Here is a 25110-nt window from a genome sequence, read left to right on the forward strand (position 1 = left end):
ATCCATTTTTAACAGTTTACACATATTGCTTCTGCTGCACACTAAGATTTAAGCAAATTCTACCAAACACCCCAAAGATTAGTTATCAAATCTAGGTAAAGTAGGGGAAATGACTAAAAGCCTCATCACAAAGAGTTTTAAATTGCTTAAAAGCTTACCTTTTGTCGTATTTATGCCTTTTAAAAATAACAACAAAAATGTGCTTGCCATTCAATATTATTAAAATATAAACATTACAAGTTGTTTCAAAGTTGAACACTTCCCTAAGATTAGTATCCTAAATCAAAGAGGGATAGAATACTGGTCATATACAATTTTCACAAAAATTATACACACTCAGCACACACATTAAGAATTGGGCTCCTTTAATTTAAGCTATTAATTTCAAGCACCTGGCCACGAAGCATGAAACCCTGTTTTTATTAAGAAATACCCAACTGGCTTCCCTCATACACAAGCAAAAGAAATACTAAAAGCAAATACAGGATCTGACAAGAACAGAAGTTACAGTTAAGAAGAAATTAAACCAGGAGGAAGAGATGGAAAACTGTTGGAAAAACTAAATCAAACCATTCATCATATATATGTAACATGTTTTCTACACTCTTGTATGATACAAACACTTTGTACTTCCCATATTTGCCACAGAGCAATAAAAAGAAAGATGTCACTAAGAAGCATCCACCTCCCTGATGTAACCTTGAATTACTAACCCCAAATACTAAGTTTACCAAAGTAAATGTTAGAAAAGTAGTACCTTCAAGCTTCAAGAACATTTTGTGATATTAAAGTATGTTAGTACTCAGTTTGCAACCCTAAATACAGAAATACAGTCATTTGAAAAATTATTGGAACTAGCTCTTCTGAATTAACCAAATAATCAAAAAACACAATGTTATTGAGTCATATGGTGCGAGCTGTATGGGTTGAAAGATATTTGGGAGTTTCAAGTCCAAAGTAAAATGCACATGGTCTCAGTGCAAGTCAAAAGCCCAAGTCCACATGTGACCAAAACTCATTTAATCTGGACCAGGTGACTTCCCTGTAGGACATATGAGAAGAAACTGTGTTTCTCTCAACATTGGCAGCAGGAAAATCAAGGCATTGGCAACTTCACAGCCCAGTTAAAAGCTGGAGAAGTCTCCATTTGTGCTAGTTTAAGGAACAGAGAACAACCAACCCACTGCCTGCACAATGTTCGTGATGTAACATCATAATTAACACCATTTCAGTTAAACTGCATATGGGAAAGCAGCAGGAATTAAGAGTAAATACCAAAACTCCTGTCAAATGGAAAATTATTTTCAACCAGCTATGAAAACTTGTCATTATCTCTGTGACTATTTACTGGGTTGTTACTCCCTCTTAGCAGTCCTTCATTCCATCTCAGACAGATAATAAACAACAAGACTCCAAATTTGTTCCATTTTCCCACTCCAGATGGGGCAGGCGACATTGATGTTTGCATGGATTTATTTTTACTTTTCAGACAGGATTTAAACACAACCCTACAAAATATTTCCCATTTGAGGGGAACGGGAAAGGTTATGGGGAATCACACCCTTCTTAATTTGCAATCTCCTTTTTACACAGTAAAATCCTCATTTCCATAAGTATGAAGGAAACCAAGATAAATAGTTCTGTTTACCACACACTTTGTGGTTTAACCACAAAAAATAAAATGTAGTTGGCTCATGGGAGAATGTCTGCATGCAGTGGAGCCACGCTTGAACCAAAACTATACCTAAGACCGGTTCAGCAATGACCAAGAAGAAACAGAAGTCTCTGCTTAATGTATTAGACAGTACATTCAGCATTCTACTTCTGATCTTGTCTGACAAAGGTTTCCACCAGTTGGCATCCACTGAAATATGTACGTATGTTGCATTATGTTATATACGGCCCTTGAGCTACAGGCATACCTCATTGCTTATCAGTAAAATACACCCTTAGAGTTGATGTAAGGTTAAGTCCTTCACTTCCACTTTCTAGTACAAATGTATGTCTCCTTTGTTTTCAACTTAACAATACTAGAAAATGGTAAATCTTTGTTCATTCATTTCTATTCCTGTTTTGTCAAGTCACCCTGGCAAAGAAGGAAAAAGTTCTTGATCCACCATCAACAGCGAGTTCAACCAGACAACTTAATGATAAGAGATAAAAAATGCAAGCAATATTGTATTTTTGTCTTTTTCCTCTAACATCACACTACTGCTGAAATTGTATACAGAAAACAGAGGAGAGAACAAACTCAAAAAAACTTGCAATGAAAAGATAGCCAGAGCCAAATCAATAACTGGTTGATTTCCCCAAAAGAAAAACAAACTTCTACAGATGGAAGAGCAAACACTGGGAAGGGTGACCATTTGCAGGCAAAAATGGTCAGACATCTAAACAAATCTGCTGAAGCAAGGGAGCTCTCCAAACACTCCTTCAGTAAATATCTTCTCTCTTACAAGACACTTTCCCCTATGAACACTCAATTAATTGACAACCTTCCATATGTCTGTAACATGCCACTGGCCACCCATATATCCTTATGATGTTACCAAATGTTAGCCCATAATAGAAGCCTACAAGGCTTGCATCAGCAGTGAGCACATCCCTAATGAAAAGGAGAAGAATATTGGCTTGCTCAGGCCATGGGTCCACATTGGATCAGCCAGGCACAGACATGAAGGTTTTCTTTCCCATCACAAAGTGCTCAGCCATGGCACTTTGTGATGGGAAGCATGACCAGCAAGTACTGTCCCTTTAGCACTGAAATAAATAATATTAATTACAAACCTTGATAGCAAAAATGAAGCTAAAAAGCACTAAACTTGAAAGAGGAGCTATTTGAAGACAGGGAGAGAAGGAGGAAGCCTATTCAAAGCCACCTGGTAAAATGCTAAACTAATTTACACAAAGATAGGCATTTCTGCAAAGAGAAAGTTAAAATTATTCTTCCCCAGTCATAAAAACACATAGAAAACATAAATTCAACAAAAAGTATGAATTTGGATCCAGCAAATTGCTCATTCGTAGAAATTACAATAACCGTGTCAAATTAAAAAAAAAATAAGCTATGCAGAATCCTCCACCAGATGACTCTTGAAGTCCAATTACAGAGCACTCCTGTTTTTAGAAGACAGAATGGGGGAAAAAGACTTTATTATTATTATTATTATTAATACTTAATATGTCAGCCCTCTCAGCATGTGACATACTGTAATATATCAATGGTCAATCAAACCATTAAAAAGTTTATTGATGTTGAAACTGAAACACTAATGGGGATCTGTTCCTGAAATATCTCAGAACTAAGCAAGTATGTATGAAACAAGCTAACCCTACAAATTAGATTGGAAATTACAGGAACCACAAACTCAGCTGGATGCTTATGTTTAACAATGTTGTTCTGGGTAAAAAAATTGCAGGTGTTATATAGCTTTGGAAAAGGCCTCTGAAAATATTTCTAACACATGGAAGACAAAAATATATGAAAAAATGCAAACCAAATCTCCTCTTTAGGAAAGGCATATGCTGCTGCTAATTCAGGGGGCCAGGTACTATTAAGGTTTTGGAATCCTTTAGTTTTCACGACTCCCACAACAGGAAAAAAAACAAAAAACACAAACAAAAAAGGTTTAAGAGACTCAAACCCAATATAATGTTTTAAGTGTTTAATACATTGTTTATTATATCTGCTGCATATTTAATGGTTAATATCTACTTTTGCCTCTAGACAGGACAGTGCAATTCCTTGCTATCTCAAAGCTGTATGTCTGTTCAAACAATTTATTCACCCTCTGGCTGTCCAGACTGTTCTTATACAAAATTAAATACAGCCTCTATAAAATACAGCCTCTAGTAGTTATCAATTCACCTTTCTGAAGAGGTTAGGATTTGTTCTTGCTTTACAGGAACTTGAGAACCTACACAATTCTCTTATGATAAAGACTCAGACATGGGAAGCCCTACAGTAGGATCTTCATAGTAGCTCCATTTCAAACTCATTCCCAGCTGATACCCAGAGGGAAGAAGCAATAACTTAATTCATAGTGGTAAAACCCAGCCTAATTGCCCTTCTCCTGCACCAGTGACACAGCGACTTCACAGACAAAACATAAAGGAGCTTTCAACTGCAAAGTAAGGAAAGACTATCGAATTTCTCTCTTAAAGCATGCCAGAATCCCTATGTAATTAGGCCAAGATCTCAAAGCCAGCCCTGATAATTAATATTTCTAGGGACCAAAAGACCCTTAAATTAAATTTCCAAGAAGCAGGACTAACACAGAGGATGCAAATTTTCTGCATTTCTACTTTGAGGTAGGGAATTCTTCATGGAGAAGCAGATTTCAAGCTCACTGTCTCTGGAAACAAATATACAAGCATAAACAAATATACAAGCATTCCCCAATATAAAATCAAAGCACGCTGTACATTTTATGTCCCACAGTACCACTGCTTGATAAACAGCACAGTCATTTCCCAATTTGCCAAATGTTAAAAAATTTGAAGTCTTTCTCACATTTCTGAAGGCTGGTATTCACATGGCAGCTTGGCACCAACTGCACAAGAAATGTTTTAATATTATAGTTCTGTATTGGTTACCTGTTGGTTAACTGTTTCCTAGAAATAAACCAACTGACACAGTCTTTTGGGAATGCAAACAAAATATGATCATACCAGAAATTTTGCCTACTATAGGCACATTATGGCAGACAGAGATAAAACCCATGGGGCTCCAGCCTGCCACAGCCCCAGATGATATCAGTGTTCAACTTCAGAGCACACATGAGTGGCTTTGAAAGGAGACACTGTGATCTGAGCTGGCAGATTAGAAAGGAAAATTCAAGCCCTTAAAAGGGATTGTATGGTTGAGATAAATGAGCACAGGTGTCACAGGTTTAGCTGGAATTAGCATTAGAATTTGGGACTTTCGAGAATTTAGAATGTTTAAAATCTGTAAATAAATTAATCCAGTGAAGGAAAAAAAATCTGTAAAAAAATAACTTAATTACTTGGCAGTTATGTTTCTCCACTGAAGAAGCAAAGATTAGAACGAGACAGAACACACACAGACACTCCCTTCCAAGGGATCCATGTGCCCACAGGGACCAGGGTTAACCCTGAAGCTCTCAGCATACTGCAATTCTGTTCTGACTTCAGTTTAGCTAGAAAAGGAACAACCTCTGCATTACAGCATCCAGCAACAGGCTAAAGCAACCTTAAAAAAAGAAGCTCCACTTCTTTGTGATAAAAAAGCAGTTTCCAGCAATTTTGTTAATCAATACAAAACTAATATTTTAAACATTTAAATGCTAAGGCATACAGATGTAATTTGGTGGTCCCCTAGAAATAACATATCTCAAATTTCCTGGGGAAAAAAAGCCATTCAATCATAAGCTTGAAGCCTACTGAATCATCTGCTTTCTTCAAAGGGGACAAGAAAATAACCCAGACAAATCTTTCACACACTTAAATGGTGTAACAGGTTTTAAAGATTAGTTTCCTGTATCTTGATTTCAGAGTGTTGTCCCAGCAAGCTACTTAAACAGAATAATAAGCAAAGCAGATCCTCTCTGACTTTTGTACACAATCCAGACTGTCCTTGTTCTTGCACTCCTTCCAGGGAGATTTTGGGAATATAATTAAATTATTTATAGAAGTTTTAGTTTCAGATAACTAATCACATCACCATTCTTTACCATCATTTATGGTAAAGAAAACCAGCAGATGCATAATTTGCGTGATTAGGCATCAATTCCTAAATCAAATAAAATATCTATTTCTTAGTTTGGATCAGTTTAAGAAACATTAAACATTAATTAAACATTAGTGGTCTCACTTCCTAGTACATTTACATTTCAAGGTGATGTATCTATTTTCTAAATATTCATCCATGTGAACTTCCTATATCAACAATTTAATAAGCAATGGTTAATACAGAAACAGAGAGGGAGGGACAGAGACATTGTATCTGCTTAGAATCCCTACAACCCTATTTTTGGCCTCTTGCTGTATTTACATGTATCCTTTAGTTCTCAACATCCCACAGTGTATAAATGACCAAAACACCCAAACCATTCTCCATTATTTTAAGAATATACACATATCTACACATGCAGGAATATGTAGGGATTGTCATTGCTACTAGAAGGATTATGTAATTTTTTAAAAAAGGTAAGAATGAGCACAGCATCATGTAGTGAAATTATGCAAAAGAGCATTTTTCTCACAACAATAGAGAAAAGACAAACTAAAAATACATAATCAAGAGGACTATAAAGGATCACTTGACATGGAAAACACTGGAAGTAAATTAATAGGATTTCAATTGCAACAAGAAGCTTCTGAAAATATATTAATTTCAAAACCAGACTATTTTAACAGAATATTAACCAGAATATTCAGAACAAGGTAGAAATAAGAACAGTCATCCAGAAAGCTGACAATTCTTTAGTAGTCTATAAGGCTTTCTACACAGCAGTCAGAATGAGGTAAGGCAGTCCAGCTGAAATAGAAAACAAGCAGTGTTCATGAGTAACAGAACTTTTTATTTTAAGCATGAAAATCTATGATGATACATGAATAATATTTCAAGGGCAATACAATTAAAACTGGAATTACATACTAATAATCAAAGAGATAATGTAATCTCATCAAAATGACAGAAGAGCAGCCTCACAGAGAAGCTAGCTTTGTTAGCAGATACAGCTGAAAGGATCAACACAAACCAGAATTAACAATATTAACACCTGTTTGCAATTAAATTCTTTAACTAGAGCAACATTCTTCCCCTCCCTAATGACAAAGTTAAAATAGAAAAAAGAACTGAAAGTCTTGAACAAAGCAAAGACTTTAATTTTGTTAAATCTAAAAGCTTTCTGCTGCCTTTCCATCTGCCTCATTGGAATTTCAATGCCCATCACTGAACAATTTCTAGTTAAAGAAACAATAATAGGACTACTGCCAATAGTGGACTCTGACTGCTCATCCATCAATAAAATATAGCCACTTCCAGGCAGAAACTCAACATGTGCTGCTGTACCTTGTCCCCAACACAGCTGTCACTGCTGCACACATCTAATGAAAGCAAGATAGAGAACGCACCCCAGAGAACAGCCCTGGGCAGGGACACGGCTAAAATGCCCATTTTCCATATAATACCCCATCTCACACTGTACACCTGCACTGGAGGTACTGATCAGTGGGTTCTCTCTCATCTTTAGATACAAGAAAGGGCAAAAAGCCAAACAGTTGGTTATTAATCTTTAAAAACACACTTAGGAAACAAACACAAGTGAGCATCTGAGACATCAGTGAAGTCACAGGCAGTGACTACAGATAACAGCAAGCAATAACAGAGAGCTCACAGAATAATACCACCTTCTGTCTATTTACTTTTATACCCAGACTTTTCAGGCACCAGACAATAAAGAGACTTTCTTGTAATTTCAGTAATGCCTGGAAACAGCTTTTAAATGGTGACAGAACAGATTAAAAATGGGCAAGATGTCAAACCTCAGAAAATGAACTGGGTATGGGGCAGTTTGAAAATACTGATATCTACATTTTACAAGTTTTATCTGATGGGTTCCTCATTAGGTTTCAAATCAAGATATGCAAACAGACATGTACAAAATTTAAATCTTTTCTATTTAACTGAACCAAAATTGCCAAGGTAAAAGTATTTTCATATTCAGTGTTCTGGATAGGCTTTAGATAAAATCCATAAAAATTAAGGTGCAGAATGTCACCTGTTGACTATCACAAAGTGTATATTATGAACATTAATCTTCTGTGAAATACAATCTTTCAGCTTTTCCTATTCATTGAAAATGAAGGGGAACTGAAACAGTAACACCACAAATGCATGAGCACTTGACTGTGGTTTCAAATTGCAATATTGCTTCCTCCTTGAATATCTGTCTTGTGAAAAAGTGCAGTATGGAATTCAGGGGCGGGGGAGGGGAGGGGGAGGGATAGATTTTTTTTTCCTCTTAATCTATTGTTTAAGGTATCATCAGACTTGATATACGCAACTCAGTGGGTAGTCCTCAACTTTAGTTTACTTACCTTTCAAGTATGTAATTCCTTCAATTAATAAAGACCCCTATTTAACCAAGTGCAGTATATTCCGGAAGAAAATGCTTCCTTTTATCCAGTAGCAATGTATTTCCCAACATAAATCCAGTTTTCTTTTCAGTGTGTGCTAACATTGCTCCCCAATACACAGAGCAGCAAAAATCTGTTAACAGAAGTTTCATGTTTCCAGTTTCTTTTCCCCTTCACACACTGCTTAGGCAAGGAAAATCCAGACAGTGAAGCACCAGCTGATGACTCCACTGCATTCCTACCACAGTGTAATTATAGGACATGCAATACTCAAATCATTCCCAGCATTCTATGCAAAAAAGTTGAGACCTAAAGAAAACATAAGTCTGCATACAGCTCCTTCAGAAATCAGGAGGCCAAGGATAAAATACACTAATTACTGAGTTTTAGAAAGCCTATCCTAGTTCCATAGCTGACTGAGAAATATGCCCCCTTGCTCCTCCCGTTAACTCCAAATCAAACATTGGCCCTTCTGGCCATGCAACTGTGCAGCACAAGCATTAAAATCATATTTCACACTGAAAATTCAACTTAATTTGAACGTCCTTAGAAAGCATATTGTTTTTTAAAGTATAAAAGTAAGTAAACAAAAAATAATTAGTATGTTTTAACATTCTAGTCAACTCTGAAAACTTGTCACTGTGTGTTCATAGACCATCAATGTAGCCTAGGTCTTACAAAATTAAAGTGTCAAATACATAAGGATATCTGCTGCTCACACACCAGCACAGTTCTGTAGGACTCCAGCACATGCCCTTCTGCCTGGGAAATACAGGCACTCCAAAATAATCCCATAGACAAACTTACTTTCCTGTACCAGAAGCAATCCAAATCTAATACACAGGTTCATAAACGAGAAACTAATTTTTTTAAGGCTAGTACTATTTTCCCTTTGAAAAAAAAAGTCACATCTAAAGACAGTTGTAATTCTTGCCTCTGCCTTAAATGTTTACAGGTATTCTCCAGTTCTGTAAAGCTCTTCTAATACAACACAGTGCAGACATGCTGCACTTCCTCTGAGCAGCTGCTGCTGTCAGAGACATTGTCTTGGCCAACTGGGATTTCTCAAATTCTCTGCTGTATGTGAATACAACACTTGAAAGACAAGTACGTAAGGCACTTTTTGGAAGAAAATAAAATTTAATGAAGGCTTATTCTACATTTGTTTTTTAATTTAATCGAGTAATCAATAAGTTTGGCTTTCTAAAAGTCAGTCTCATTTAGTGAGTATCTTAGCATAATATACACATAGCAAATACTCATCAGTAAATGACAGAGGCATGTATGGACCCCTAGTCTGAAGACAGGGAGGGAGAGAGGAGACCAGTTGGTCAGCTACCTGTTAATACCCTTTCACTGAGAAAATATTTGAGATAGTAAAAAATCTGTCCTTTGCTAAAACCCAGGTGGTTGAAAAGGTAGAAAGGATTTTTTCCACAGCTCAAGCTTGTAGCTATTATCAAAACAGCTGTAAATTAAACTCCAAGCAGAGATGAACTGAACTTCACTCTAAAAGAAAAGAGCAAGACAAATGTATAATTTAATGCCAACTTAGTCTTCAAAGGAAGACCAAAGTTGCTGATCTTGTCTTGGCTACATCCCAGCCAAGTGAGCCCACCACGTGCTGTTCACCTTGCAGGTCCCATAAGGCGCCTCTCAGTGTGTGTCCTTCACATCCTGACAGTCAGCACAGAAGAAGGAATATTCAGCCAGGACTGGTGAGAATGAAGAACTCCTATATGAGCCAGGAACTAAGGACCAAACCCCAAAAGGATTCCTTGGTTCTGACTGCAAACAAGAAGGTCATTTTTCATCTTTTTCCCCCTCCTTTTTCTTTTTTTTTTTTTTTTTTTTTTTTTGAGAACAAACAATAGAACTCAAGAAGATCTATTGAACAGTGTACAGAGACATAAAGGAATTAGCAAATTAAGTCTGGCTGTTATCAGCTCTATTTGATTTACACATTCCTGCCAGGAATCTATCTCCCTAGAGTTTCTACATTCACACAGAACCCTGAATTTTCTTTAACAAAATGTTTTAGTTATGAGGGGTTTTATATAAATGCACATAAATATATGCATACATACGTACATGTACACAAAAAAAAACCCAAAACAAAACCAAACCCCAAATAGCACCACAACTAAAACAAAATCTATTCCAAATCTTACTTTATTTTTTTACTTTATTTTCAAGGAAGCAATTTTATTACAACAACTAGATTAACTTTTTCTTTGGTCTAAACTGGCAGCAAATCTCTCAATTTCTCTTCTTCCAGGCCTCTGAAAAATTCCACACCTTGCAGGAATTGCCAAACCTCAGCTCTAACTCCAAGAGCTGCCTTGAGACATCACCTTGGAAAATAAAGAGAAAAATTTTCCTAAATGTGGTTCTACTAAATTCCCTGAGAAGAGTATTGGAAGAAGCAAATTAGGAATGCTGCAACTTCTACTACAGTCTACAGTTCTAGGGAATATAGCAATTATTTCCCCACCCACTGTAAGTCTTCTTGCATGTTTTAAGGGCTTTACATTCTCTCACAAATATTACTTGTTGACATGGAGATTTCTTTGCTTGAAAGATGCCAAATGATATTTTTAATTTTAGCTTGCAGCATCAAGATATTGTCTTTAAAAATATTTAATATCAGGGAAATAAAATAATTTCCATTAAAGGGAAGAGGACACATATTAACTTAAAAATAAATTCTGTTATTATACTAATAAGCACAAGCATAAACATATAAACTGTTGTTTATCACAACAACAACCTTCATTTGCAAGTAATTTCTGATTCTCCATTGTTTACTAGGTCAATGTAACACCATGGAGATGACAATGATCCCTTTTAATCAAAGGAATGAAGCTAATGGAAATAATTAATGCTAACTACCAATATACTAACTATTTATTTAAAACACAAAGGCATGTATTTGGACATAGCTGCTATATATTACCAAGGAAACTCTTTTTCCTTCCATCCATTTTAAATTCCATTAAACTCATCCCAAATTTAGTTATGGCACCAAAAAATTCTATCATGACTGAGTCCTGGATAAGCTTGCTGAAGAAAGCTTACTTGTGGCAGAACAATAAACCCTGCCAAAAAGGGATAAACAGAAGGCAAAAAAAAAAGGATTCAAGAAAAAAATTTAGAGCATGAAAAAAGACCACCAGACACAAAAAGCAAGACAGACAAGTAATGCCACTTAGCAGTGGCATAAAACTGGTTTTTTAAAACAAGACTTGTGTATCTCTCTAAGCAATAAGTAAATATTGTCAAAGCTTACTTGAAAGATGCCACAGAGATTTTTTCAGAGATCAATCATGTTGCTGGGTAAAATTAACATTTTCCAGGTTACAATTACCAACTCTCTAGAAAACATCAATAATAAAGTTTAATCCGTGCATACTTGCATGCAATATGCATATTATTTTCTATCAGATACAAAGAAAAAGAGAACTGCAGCAAGCAATAAGAAGCTAATAGGACTATTTAGAAATCAGATGTTATATCCTCTTTCAACGACTGCCTTGCTGAATACTAAGAGTCTTGCAAGAGCAAGTTCCATGTTCTGAATTACTTCAACAAGACTTATTCTCACATGGGCCTGGGTTAGAAAATTTACCATAGGAATTAACTCTTTGATAACAACAAGCTTAGATGCTTTGGTATCATTGCAAATGTGTTTTACAGCCAGCAATGCACTTGAGTATACAGTTTACATGCACTGCTGAACTGAAGCTTCACACTTAATTATATACTACTGCACCCCTGCCAAAGCATTTTCATAGTGAATTATCCCACCCCCCATTTGATAGTTACCCGTAACAGCTTATTTCTGGTATATCTGCATCAAAGCTATTTTACCTCAATGAAAACCAGGATTAAAACCTCCCTGTTTCTGAAGCAGTGACTCTTGAAGGGGGAAGAACGTGCTCTGACTCCATGTTGCAGAAGGCTGAACAAATAGCTTTTATTAAGCTAAATTATATTACATTAATACTATACTATACTAGAACTATATCGTACTAGAAAGGTGCTAAAGAAAAACCCATGACTGTCTCCAGACAGTCATGACACAGCTTTGACCCAACTGGCCAATCAATCCAAACAACCATCACCAGTGTCCAATTAACAAATCACTCTTCAGTAAACAATCTCCATAACACATTCCACATGTGCCAAACAACAGGCACAGTGAATAGAGATAAGAATTGTTTTCTTCTTTCTCTGACCTTTCTCACTGCATCTCACAACTTCCCAGGAAAAATCCTGGGAGAAAGAATCATGTCTCTCTCTGCTAAGAGAATGTGAATACCACACCCTGTAAGAACTGAAAATGGCTCAAGCAAGTCAGCACATTCTCATGAATTCTATTTGCAGTAAAATATAATTTTTATTGCATAAATAAGACAAATTATATAGCTAAAGCCACATTTGACAGTGTCCTGACCTAGCAAGACATTCCCCCCAGCTTTGATTAGCACAGCATCACCAGTGTGAAGGTGGAGATGATGGCATGGCCAGCAAGGGGAGCAGAGCAAGCACTCATGACCATCTCAGCAGCCTTCTGCAAAACACTTTTGAGAAGTAGCCAACAGGGATAGAGAGCTCTTCTGACCTACAAACAAAAACCTTTAGATGGCCAAGAGCCCAGACTAACAAAACCAAGAGAAGGAAGAGTACCAGACATGGTTACAGCACTACCTGGCAGGACAGGACTGGGCTGGACTCCAGGAACCCAGTGACAGCACAACTGCCCTTCCTGCCCTGGCAGCCCCTCAGGGTGCCACCTGGTCTGCCAGGTAACCCTGGCTACAAGAGGACAGCCACCAATCCCACTGGGCAATGCTGAGCTCGAGCACATTCCCACTCCTTCAATGGAAAGAAAACCTTTTCAGAAAAAGACCCGGTCTCACAATTAGGACACACCAAATCAGTCAGATTTAGGTCCCCTAATAGAAACCAAGAAGGTTCTACATTTGCATGAGGAAAGAAATGCAAAAACACATGGTTAGAGAAGATTTACATACAGCTGGACACATTGAATAATGGGCAGAGTATCAATTACAAAGATGGTAATTACCAGGGAATTTCTTCCATGAAATGCAGATCTTAAGACTCCTACCGACTAACTCTCTTTTATTCAAAAGAAAGCAGTATATATGCATTCCACACTCTTTAAAAAGAAAAAACCTACACAGCTTCACAGCCTGTTTTAAGAATTACAACTCATGCACCATGGTTTATTTGTTATCCCAAACTGTAATTCAGGACAAACATTCATCATAAAACACACATCTCCAAAAGATATTAAGAAAATTATAGAGATTAAAATGCACTTGGAAGTCCAAAGACAAAATACAGAAACACAGAAATCTTACCAATTTGTGGATAACCATCACACAGATCCAAGAGAACTATTTGCTTCTTTGTAAAACGTAGGAGAGGGAGGAAAGTAGGAATGTGAAACAAATGTTGAAGTGAAAACATAACATAAGATAATAAAGGGCATTGAATTCAGTGTTGACAGCTATGATGTCACCCTGGAACTTCACTGACCCTGCTCTACAACAAACTGAAATTGTTGTGCACTTCTCATCACTCAAAAAGAACAGCAAAACAGAAGGGGTCAAGTAAGAGGAGATGAGACCAGGGCCAGGATGTCTGTGGGGTGTGGGTAGAAGAAGGTTGGGCTGAGCACAGGCAGGAGGCAAGTAAGGCAGATTATGGCAGAATGGCACAAAACAAAGGGGAAGGGGGGAAAGGAGATAAAAATCAGACAGCCTTTGTAAAGCAACAAGGATGGAGGAATCATCAAAAATCATTGGAAGAATGACCAACATGGAATATATTTATCTTTCAGCTCAAAGCTGCTTTTACCATTGTACTAGCAACACACCAAAAACCAATTAACTTCTAACTTTAAAAATACTATATTCCAAGAGGTTTGTTAAACATAAGACCTTAAGAACAAAGTTTCCATTCAAGACCACACACACACAAAAATAAAATAACTGGGGGCAGAATCTGCTACCTAACTACAGCCTGCTCTTCTACCAAAGCTCAGAGTTTCCTGAAGCTCACAGATATCCCAAGGACAAATGGCACACTGGGCTTGCATCAGGTACCCAGCAGCAGAGCTGACCTCGGCTGCCGGGGCAGGAGGACACGGGGACACTGGGACAGGAGGACATGGGGACACTGGGACAGGAGGACACGGGGACACAGGGGGCCATGGCCAGGCCATGCTGCACAAACCCTTCCTTGGTGCAGGGATGCCAGCACCTTCTCTGGCAGCTGCCACAGTGCCAGCACCATTCCTCACTTGAGTAACCACCCTGTACAGTCAGTAGGAGCACACTTGCTTTTTCCCTACATTTACAAATATATTGGTACATCCATGGGAGCCCATTTTGAGATAATCAGCACAAAATCAGAGACAAAAGAACTACGGAAGTGCTTCCTTAAGTTCTCTTCTCCTTTTCTACCACAATCATACATACATAATTTCACTGCTGTTGAACTGCAAATTTATATTCAAAAATTAAAACATGCAGTAAGGAGAAAAAAAAGCAACCAAAAAAAAAAAAAAAAAAAAAAAAAAGCCACAATCAAATATGTGAAAATATGAGAGCAGTTATACAATATATGTTCAGGTTCTCGTGTAGTAATATAAAACCTCATCGTTTGGATTGCATGCACTGTGGCTCAAATACTTGTTGCAAAAATAATTCTTTACCATAATATTTTTAAAGAAAAGTGATTTAATGTTGAGAGCTTACTTTTCACAAAACATTAATTTCCAGTCCAGTTTAACTTGGCACTGTCCCTTTCATTTATATATCCATTTTTGCCCAGGGGAAACTAGTTCCTAGATTTATAATTTGCATCACTGCTTATATATGGAATTTTAAAATTTTTTTTTGTTTCCTTTAGCTTTCAAAGACCGCACTGGTTTCTTTTTCTCCATGAAACAAACAGTTAAATATCTCCTGCCTATTATTCTTTTTATCACAGACTTGATCTCTAAGACCATCTCAGTTATAGGAATCCTTCCTGTCCCTAATCCCATGAAAAAGTACAGAGAATCCTCCATACAATTCCAATTTCTATGTCTCACACAGAGGGAGTAACTGCATATTGTGAATGCAGCATTCTAGACGCTTACCCCAAGTGAATTATCCTAGAAGAAAGGAGGACATTTAGCTACACGAAGTGTGATTTGAAAGCTTAAAACACAATTGCATTTCCAAACTCTTCACACACTTTCAACCTCCACTGACTGACTGAATAAATGCATGTGGATTTCTGCCAGCCAGGAATAGTCACAACAGCCAGCTCCAAGGAGGTGCCACTGAGAGCTGTGCATTCACAGGGAGCATCAGGTGGGACTGACACACAGCTCAGAGCACAGGCACATGCAAAAGATCTTGCTGTTCACTTTTGTAACTGGATTTTACCTTGATGTTTATTTTACTATCTGAACTTTGAAATTTTCTGCACATGATTTTAACAAGAAATATAATACTAACCAGAAAAAAAGCTCATGTGTCTTATTTTCAGAATCCCTTTTCAGGAACTGATTACTCCAAAAGCAAATAAATCAATCATTGCTTACTGTTTAAAAATTGAAACCCTAGGATTTCAAACCACATATATGAACAACTGTGTCAAGTGGTTAATTACAATCCTTATTACAAATGTGATAGTGAATAAGGCAGAGAATTTCACATTAAAGATCATCCTCAACAGATTTTACTGAGTTTGGAGATTGACCAGATTTAAGATTCTGCATATAGCAGCAGCTGAAACTTTGCCAGCAACTAGAAATAAAATTCTTTCTAATAAAATCTGAAACCGTTTTTTCCCTAATTACATACAAAGCAGAATAATGCTACGAATTGTTAGGCAAAATATTCTGCCACTGGACTTATTATTGTGAACTTTAACTCTGTTGATTTCAGTTCTATATTTCATAAACTTAATTAACAAAAACAAAATGAGTGTTTCAAAGTTCTCCAAAATAAAGAGAAAACAAAAACAAGAATAAAAAGGGATTTTAAAGATCCCAATTCCTAATAGCTGTGGTTCTACCTCCCAAACACATGGGAAACTGCAGTTCTATAATAAGCAAACTAACCATCTGGAAATCAAAATTTCTTTTAGGATTATCTGTATGTTCTCAATTATAACTTCTTCTTTTTTCCAACCTGCATTTCACACTGGTTATGCTAACAGCATTCTTTGAAGAGGAGGAAGTGGGGGGAGACCCACACCAAATTAGTAGACTACAGTTTACTGAATGAAAACTGCATATATAACACAGAGACAACTTTTTTCAAGCTAGAAAAACAGATTAGATCTAAAACACGTAATATGAGCCTAGGAATGAAGAGATCTAATTAATTTAAAATGTTGAAAGACCTTCTTCAAGGTCTTTAGATCCCTTGCATTACTTTACAGCACAACACAGCTCACCAAGTACTTCAGAGATGTAATGACTGCTTTTAAAGCTCACTGACCACAGCCTGAAAATCTCTTTTAGTCAAAGCAAGGAAGCATGGTCTGCTGTGTTCAGGATCAGCTACAATTCCCAAACTTTGGATCTTCTAATCTAATGCATTGTCCTCCCTGGAAGGCCAGGAAGGAGGATAAAGAAATCACCATATACTTAGCTTTAAAATGGAACTATTGATAAACAGCACAAAAGCATAACTACTGCCAGTCATTCCACATACACAGCCTCATCTACTGACAATTCCTAAATTACCCTCTCCATAGAGAGCTTTCCATAGGTGAAAAAGTGTAGGATAGCAATGTAAAATATCTTTGCTGACCAAGCACTGTTTTTTTCCCATGCAGTACTACTTTAAATATCTGAAATCAATGTATTTTTAATATGAACAAAGATGGTAATAAGTATCTTTTTCAGTTGGAAGTGTCCCTTAAGATGTCATAAAATAAATAACAACATGGCAACAAAAAGGTACCACTTCCCAGGGTAGGGATAAAATGTAGAACAGAAATAATTTTAATAATGCCAGTAATTCTAAATTCTGGATTCAATCCTGAATCAAGAAAAGAACCCCTGTACCATAAGTCTCACATCTTCATTTAGTAACACTACACTTTTATCACATCACTTTGTGTAGCCTGACTTTACAAAGCCCTGCAGTATTCTGTATCTTCTGTAAGTTTTGTCTCCTTACAATCCAACTTTCAGATGAAGGAACAATTCATCAATTCCCACTCTTAATGAAATACCAACACAGCAAAGAAAACAATCTTTTAAAATTTCAACACATTCTCATATTGGTTTCAATATTGTTGAAAGTAAATACTTTCACTTCCCATCTGATATCTTCTGGATCTCAGCCACAGCTAAGAATCATTATGGAGACAATAAAAGATAAGCAACCCAAAAGTCTGAGATACAACTTTTTTAACTAAGGCTGGGTGGAGTTTTATTTTAAAGAAAATTAGGAGTCAGTAGTTGAAGGCTGACTTTTATTATTGCAGAGAGAAGAATATTAGAGAGCAGATTCTCCCTCTAAGAATCGCAGAAAAAAAGAGCACGGGAAATGTTACACAAGGTGGATGAAAATTTGTATTTAATCTTGGGATTAGCTCTATTCCATAACCATGTCTGAGCATTCAACTACTGCAGTTTTCTGCAACATTTTCATACCAACAAAAACAGTAATAAAGTGCCACTCACAGCACCAAAAACCTTGATTTTATTGATACATTTTGTTCAAACCACCATAAGCTATAGGAGGAAGACACAGTTTTGCAGTGCAAACTGCACCTATTGATGGCACACCAGAGGTATTTCAGCAACATGGTTACAGCATTACCCTGACTTAAAATAAAGTATTCATTTCAAGAAATAAAGGGAGAAGTAAAAAAATAAGAATTGGACCTCAATGATCCTTGTGGGTCCCTTCCAGCTCACAGTGTTCTATGATTCTAACACCAGTTCATGGAAAATGTGAATCTTGATGATTTGAGAATCTTGTCTTCACTGAATGATCTAAAAAATCCTTTCCAATTTGCAGGCCCAAAATGTTATAAGCATGATGAGAAAGGAAACAAATTAAAACAAAAGCAGGGGAAAACCAGGATTTTGTGCAATTTCTCCAACCAGTTTTAATTAGTAATTTTCCATTATTGCCAACCACAACTCTTTAGCCAGCTTCTATACTAGTTAAGGATTAGAAGCAGGAGCTTTAGCCTGAAGACCAAATTCTTTCTCAACCCAGTTCAGGCTACTGAGCACCCCAAATTTAAAACCAGTCCTCCCAGAAGCAGCACAAGGGTTGGTGATGCTCCTACTGGGGCTTACAAAATCAGCAACAAAAACTAGTTTCAGCTGAGCTCAGTAAAACCATCTCTGAACATCAGTCAATTTTGCAAAAGGTTTCAGCTAAGGAAATTAACATCCCAACAGTCCATTTCAGTAATTCTGGAATATTTACTTTTAAAGTTGGTTTGTAAGGAGATAAAACTCCTTACAAACTGCTCGTTCTTCTTAGAGAAGATACAGGAAATAGTAACTACTCCAGTGAAGGCACCACCTATGCACACTGCTTGGAATAGGCCATCTAGTCCATCCACAGTCCTAGATTTAAAAGATTTATTAATGCTTACTAGCTCTTCACATATATTTCAGAGAGGTATGGCACATATATTAAATATTCTGCAGGATGAAGTGAAAAAGATCAATCCATATGACAGAATGCACATAGAAAATTAATAAATTTTAGAAGTTCTATTTATCCAAGTCCAAAGAATGGTAAAGAAGCAAAAGTAATGTTGACTCATTTCTACATGGAAAGCTCAGAGAAAGGCTATATATATGTTTTCAGTTTGCAAAGTGTATTTCATATTCTTGCAAAGATGGAAGGAAGCAAGGAAGATATCTAGATTATGTGTGACGTGCAGCTGGTTGGCAGGACAAGGACAAGGACAGCCATCAGGTAGTGCTAGACATTGCTCACTTATTCCCCTTCCAGCCTCAGGATATGAGAGCAGCTAGAAAAAGGCATTCATGACGTCAGTAAGTTGCTGTATGGTGTCCCACCAGGACTGGTTTTTGTATCATCTGACCTGAGTAAGGCCTGCAGATACAGTAAACATACCCTGGAAGTCTGAAAAACCTTCAGTAAGCACATAAAGTTAGGTAAACTAGCTATGACCACAAAGTGAAGAGGTTTTACATACATTATTCTTATTATAAAACCCAAGGGTAAAAAAATAAAAATTAAAAAATATCCAAAACAACTCAAAATACAGTAGTCCTTCCATTTTCCAAGACCTACAATTTTAAGTTTTGTCCTTCTGTTTCAAGTACCAATTTACCCACCCAAGACTGTGTAACTCACTTCCAAAAAAAATATTAATCAGATGGCAGTGCACTAATAAAATTTCTCAGAGGTAAATTCAGGTATGATAAGTCTTAGTATGTGGACCTCTGAAAGGTTCTGCAGCTAAATATGAAAATACTGACTTCATACAGGGTATAAATTTATTGGTTTAATGTGAACAATGTAAAAATGAGGTTTTAGGAAGGCTCTGTATGACACAATGGTGTCTCTTAGGAGAAACAGGACACAGAATAACCAGATGAGGCTGATAACAGAAGAAAAAAGAAAGCTGTGCAGGAGGCATCATTAGCAAGGTGCAATACAGGCCTAGGTTCACCAATGTAGGCCACAGCAGGCTGCATCTTTAATTTTTTGATGCATCAGAATACAGGGGTATCTTGATATACAACCTCTGACAAATGCTTAGGTAGATAAGGGCAAATACCTAAACAGTAGTACTGAAAACACATGGATCACCTCTGTGCTGGAGTTCTGCTAAAGGAACAATAATGTTTTTTGAAAGAGAATTATCTGTAAACCAAATAGACTTTGTTTTTAAAGAAGGGCTATCCTTTTACAAGCTGTGTTTTAGCATGAATGTCTGTGTGCAGCACACTAGATGTTTAATTTGGTTCTGAAATGCTTATGTCTTGACTTTTGTGAAGTAGGTCAGTTCCTTCACAATGTGCAACCCATCATGCCCTAGCTCTTGAAAACACCAGTGTTCCCTTTCAGCAAAATTCCATTAGGCATATGGGGCAGACATTTTAAAACTTCCTTGTATTTTGCTAAAATCTTGTAATTCTTATAAAACCCAGCAGACAAGAAATACACAAATAGTAACTAATCCCATGTCAGAGACTCTCTTATGCCAGTTCCAAGAAGCTGCAGGAAAAAAAATACATACATGAACAAATAAATGGCTTTTTTTAAAAGCAGTCAATTCTTAGGAGTCTGTGCATTATGCAGAAAAAAAAATTAACATGATTGAGCCATCATGGAAAGGGCTGAAAAGGTTTATCAGTGATGCACAGTTGCACAGGACATTATCTGAGCTAGCAATGCATGACCTAGTAACATTAGCAGAAGTTTACAGAGAAGGGAAAAAAATAAATCTGATTTTTGTGGGGTGAAGGGAAAAAATGGGGAGAAGATGAACATTAAGAAGCATCTTTTCTTAGCCTAGGAATTCTCCATCTAGTCTCTGTTCCAAGAACAGCCTTTCAGCCAGTTTCATTGTATGGTATCAGCTTTGCTTCACACCATCATATTTGTGGTAAGACGTTTCCTTTCACCCCCCTCACTACAGCTGCATGCTTGAAAAGCTGACTGTAGAAATCATGCTTCAAACAGAGGAATCACACCTGATGCTGCCTTTTCCCAAGTTAAACCACCACTGGCTCTGATCGTGCCTTGCTGATGTGAAGAGCCAGGGGAGTCTGTCTGTGGCAGCGCAGCCAGCGAGGACGTACACGATCCATACACCAAGGTGCTTACACAGCTTGCACGGGCAAAAGTTTGCATCCAAAGAGATACAGAATCTGGCACATGAAGGTCTTGACCATTTTTTACTTATGGCTGCCATTAAATACTGTAAAAGAGGTCTTGGTGGCAAACAGATGTAGGAATCTACAAGTTTTGAATCCACCGCCACAATTTTTTTAAAAGTAAAGTTCTAAAAATGAAGCACTGAAAAATGTGGAAGCTCACCCTAAGCAATAAATCATCAAAAACATAAGGTAACCTGAGGTGTGTTACAATTACTTTCTTGCTCTTCCTCAAAAGAGAAAAACATTAAAAATCTGTTACGTGTTCTTCCTTATCATGGGCCTGTAGAAACTAACACTAAAATAAACAAAAAAGCATTCAGAAACAAACAAAAACAAAGCATTCTGGTGAGTGCACAATATTCAGGGAGGCAATTTTGCATGCATGGATTTTTGTAGAAGTTCACCACCTTCTTAGAAATTTGAGGGGAAGAAAAAAGAGGAAGAGAGGTAAATTCAACTTTACGATTCTCCAGCATAAGTATCTTGGTAAATTCCTCTTCATCAAAACTCTTTCAAAACTTCCCTTCTCTTTCAGATACCAATTTATAAACAGTTGTAAAATATTACAGAAATTGAGAGTTTTCTGGCAAAGTACCAGTGATGTAGAGGTATTTTGTTATAAAACCAATTCCCACTGGAAAATAATTTCTCCACCTATTCTTTGAAAAACTACTAGTGGATTGGGTATGGAACTTGAATTATAGAATTCAAAAGCATGATTTTGAAGGCAAATTTTATAAGTATTTCCTTATGAAGTACGTAAGACAAGCAGATGTAAAACAGTTCGACTAGTACTAAAATTTCCAGTTAAATTATTCTTGAAGATTTGACATTCCTCCCTGGTTTTTTTCTCCTTCTCATACTGCCAGAAACAGGGCCTGGAACAGTGAAAACCACACATCTCTTGAAAGCTTAAAATAGCCTACAGCTGATTTAAAGGTTCTAAAAGTTCTTGATTTATTCAAGTACCTTTACCCACTTCAAAAAACAAAATGCTTCCTGAATTTCCATTAATATGAGCATGAAAACAACTGCCCCACAAAACACAGTAACTAAGCCACCACATTACATGATTTTTACAGTTCCTAAAAGTACCAGTGACAAAGTAAATGCTTGTTAGAGACATGAATTTGCACTTTGAGATCTGTCACTGACACACATACCCAAGCAGGATGGAAGGGCTCTCACTTGAAGAACAGTGAGAAATAAATTTGAAGTGTCAAAAAAGTTTCCTTTCAGTGCATTAGACTTTGTCATCATTTATTTAATTTAAAAAGGCACATTTGGCAACACTACTGATTTGAGAAACCTTATGACTCGCAGGAACACTAAGGAATAAACATCCAGCATGCTGTCTTCACAACACAGATAACCAGACTATTGTTCTTTCATTCTAAAAGGGCAAAAACATCATCAGGGCTCTTTACTGTGAAGGGTTTTTCCCACCCCAGTGACACATCCATAAACGTCTGTATGCCATACAACTTCAAATAATCCAACAACAAAAACATAATAGCTAGTCTAATACAAAATAAAATTTCAGAAACAAAGAATCACCCTGTTACATTTAATACTCAGTCATCATCTTTAACCAAGAGACCATCAATAAGCGTGACTCCAGGGTAACAGACCTGCAACAAAGCACGCTTCAAAAAGTTGTTTTGTCCCAGACTGTCCAGTTGTTTTGAATGTACAGACATCTATTACCCATCAGTCTCCCCAGTGAAAACTTACTTCTCAGTCTCTAGCCATAAAAGGGGCCAAGAGCAGAGTAAAGCATCAGAAGGAAACCCATAACTGTTCATTCACAAATTTGAAGACAGCTTGCCCATTTGAAACTGTGGCATTACACTGGCAATGGCCTCGGATGAAAACCAACAAAACGTTAAAATAAACAATGCATGAGGTGTTTTCTATGTTCTAACAACAGGTTTCAACTCTACACTTGACACATGCCACAGTATAAAGAAGTAGAGAGAGAGAGAACACACATGTACCTTGACGCAATAAAAGAAACAACCAACCAAAAAATATCTGGGGTTTTTTTTGCAAATAACACTAAGATGCAGAAACTTATCTGCATTGCATGCATATTTTAACAAGTACTCATGCATTTACTATTTCCATCAAAGCCTTTCTTCCCATCCATTAAAAAAAAAAAGCACACTGAGAACAAGGCACAAAACCCGCATATCTCTAACCAAAAACTTTACTGCATCCTGTGTTGTTATAGATGGAGAAATCCGTACCATCAGAGAGAGCTGCGTCCTGCTACACTGTACACCACTGACTGCTGGAAGAATTAATCATTCACACATCAACAATTGGTTCTTTCATATCCCTGGCTTTCTCAGATCAGACCATTATGTATTTTTTTCTACCTACTGATCCTGTTACACTCCATTTTTCAGCTGCATGTAGCAAAGACATCTGAAAAACATTCCTATTTCTAGAATGTACATCACTGAAAGAAACCAGTGAGGATACCTATATGCTTCCATGGGATTCACAACTTTGCCAGTGTCAAGAAGTGACTGAACACTGAATTCTGCACTAATACCACAATGTAATAAGCTATGAAAAAATGTAGAAGGCAAACCGAAGGGCACCAAAGTCCTACTTTCTGGCTTTCTACCAAAAGCAGTTCATGTGAACAAACCCATGAGATAGCTGACCTTTTAGCAAGTAAAGTTTTAGGACTAAATACTTCAGCTAATCAAAAACTAAATTACATGTATACATTAACTCAGTCCACATCTTTAAAATAAAGCTGTATTCTGCTTTATTTTAAAGCAGCCGAATAGCACCACATTCAGTCACGACTAAACCAACAGGAACACGGCTTTTTTAATATCTCTGCAGAGAAAGAGAGAGCGAGGCAGTATTCATGATGAGCACTGCGTCTCACCATGACAGTAAGGGAAGAAAAAGTCACTGCAAGAGAAGGTTGTCATGGGAAACATTTCTCCCACTTTCATGGCCGGCAGGGTTTGTCCTTTAAACGCTCACCCCTGCAGAGGCCTGGCAGGTGACATCCCGGCAGGTGACGTGAGCCCGGCACAGCCCTGCCGGGGGCGAGGGACGCTCCCCTGGGCCACAGCCAGCGCCGGCTGTCCGAGCCCGCCCGTAATGTCACCTCACGGTACTCTGAAGGGCGAAGGGGCTCGGCAGCGCAGCCCCGGGCTGCAGAACTGCACTCCGCCAGAGGATGCGGCGCGGTGCGAGGATGCTCCCGGCCCCCGCTCGAAGGGTCCCGCACAGCTCTCCCCGGGCACACGGGCGGCTCTGGAGGCGGAATGTCCCGCGGCATCCCCTGCGCCCCGCGGGAGCGGTGCCCCGCGCAGAGCGCGGCGGCCGGACGGACACGGCGCCGGGGCGGGGGGGCGGAGGGGAAGGGAAGGGCTGCGGGGCTGCCCGCCCGCGCTCACCGTCGATGTTCTCCCGGTCGCTGATGTGCTGCAGGTTGCAGCCCGTGTCCTCCCGGCTCAGCTCGGCCTCGGGGCGGTAGGACTCCAGCCGGGAGTGGGCATTCCGGCGCAGCTTGGGGCTGGAGGAGACGCAGCAGGACGTGGTGTTCCCCATCTTCTCTGCCCGGCCCCGGCCCGGCCCGGCTCGGGAGGCGGCGAGGGGCGGCCGGTCAGCGGGGGTGGCGGGAAGCCATGGGCGGCAGCGGCGACGAGAGGGAGCGGCGGCGGGGGAGGAGGCGGCGGCTGCGGCGCCCTGCGGCTGCACTCGCCGGCCGTTCCCCCCGGCGGCTCATCCGCGGAGGCGGCCCCGCAGCGCGGCCCGCCGGCGTGGGCTGCGGCAGCTAAGCCGCCCTCCTCCGCGGGCGGGCAGCGCGGGGCCCGCCGGGGCACAGCCCCATCCTCCCCCGCCCCCGCGCAGCCGCCGGGCCCGCTCCGCGCACGCACCCACGCGGCAGCGGCGCAGCCTCCGCGGCAGCGACACCGCAGCGGCAGCGGCAGCGGCAGCCGCCCCGGGCGGCCCCCGCCAACCGGTTCCGGTTCAGGCGGGCGGTGACGCCTCCCGCCGGGCGGGCGGCGGAGCGGCGGCGGAGCCCGGCTCGGCCGAGGGGCCCCCGGCCG

The 25110-nt window shown here is 38.8% G+C and overlaps 1 protein-coding gene across 1 annotated transcript in view; it reads right to left on the minus strand.

Annotated features, from left to right (window-relative positions):
* The window catches only part of CCNY (cyclin Y), a 118652-nt gene extending 93826 nt beyond the window's left edge, over positions 1-24826 (minus strand). The window contains exon 1 of the mRNA XM_021542913.4: positions 24454-24826. Coding sequence (XP_021398588.1) covers positions 24454-24607 — 154 coding nt within the window. The 5' untranslated portion in view covers positions 24608-24826. The remainder of the gene's footprint in view (positions 1-24453) is intronic.
* Positions 24827-25110: the final 284 nt, after the last annotated feature.

The sequence above is a fragment of the Lonchura striata genome, chromosome 2 (assembly GCF_050655825.1).
Source record: "Lonchura striata isolate lonStrDom1 chromosome 2, ASM5065582v1, whole genome shotgun sequence".
NCBI classification, from domain to species: domain Eukaryota; kingdom Metazoa; phylum Chordata; class Aves; order Passeriformes; family Estrildidae; genus Lonchura; species Lonchura striata.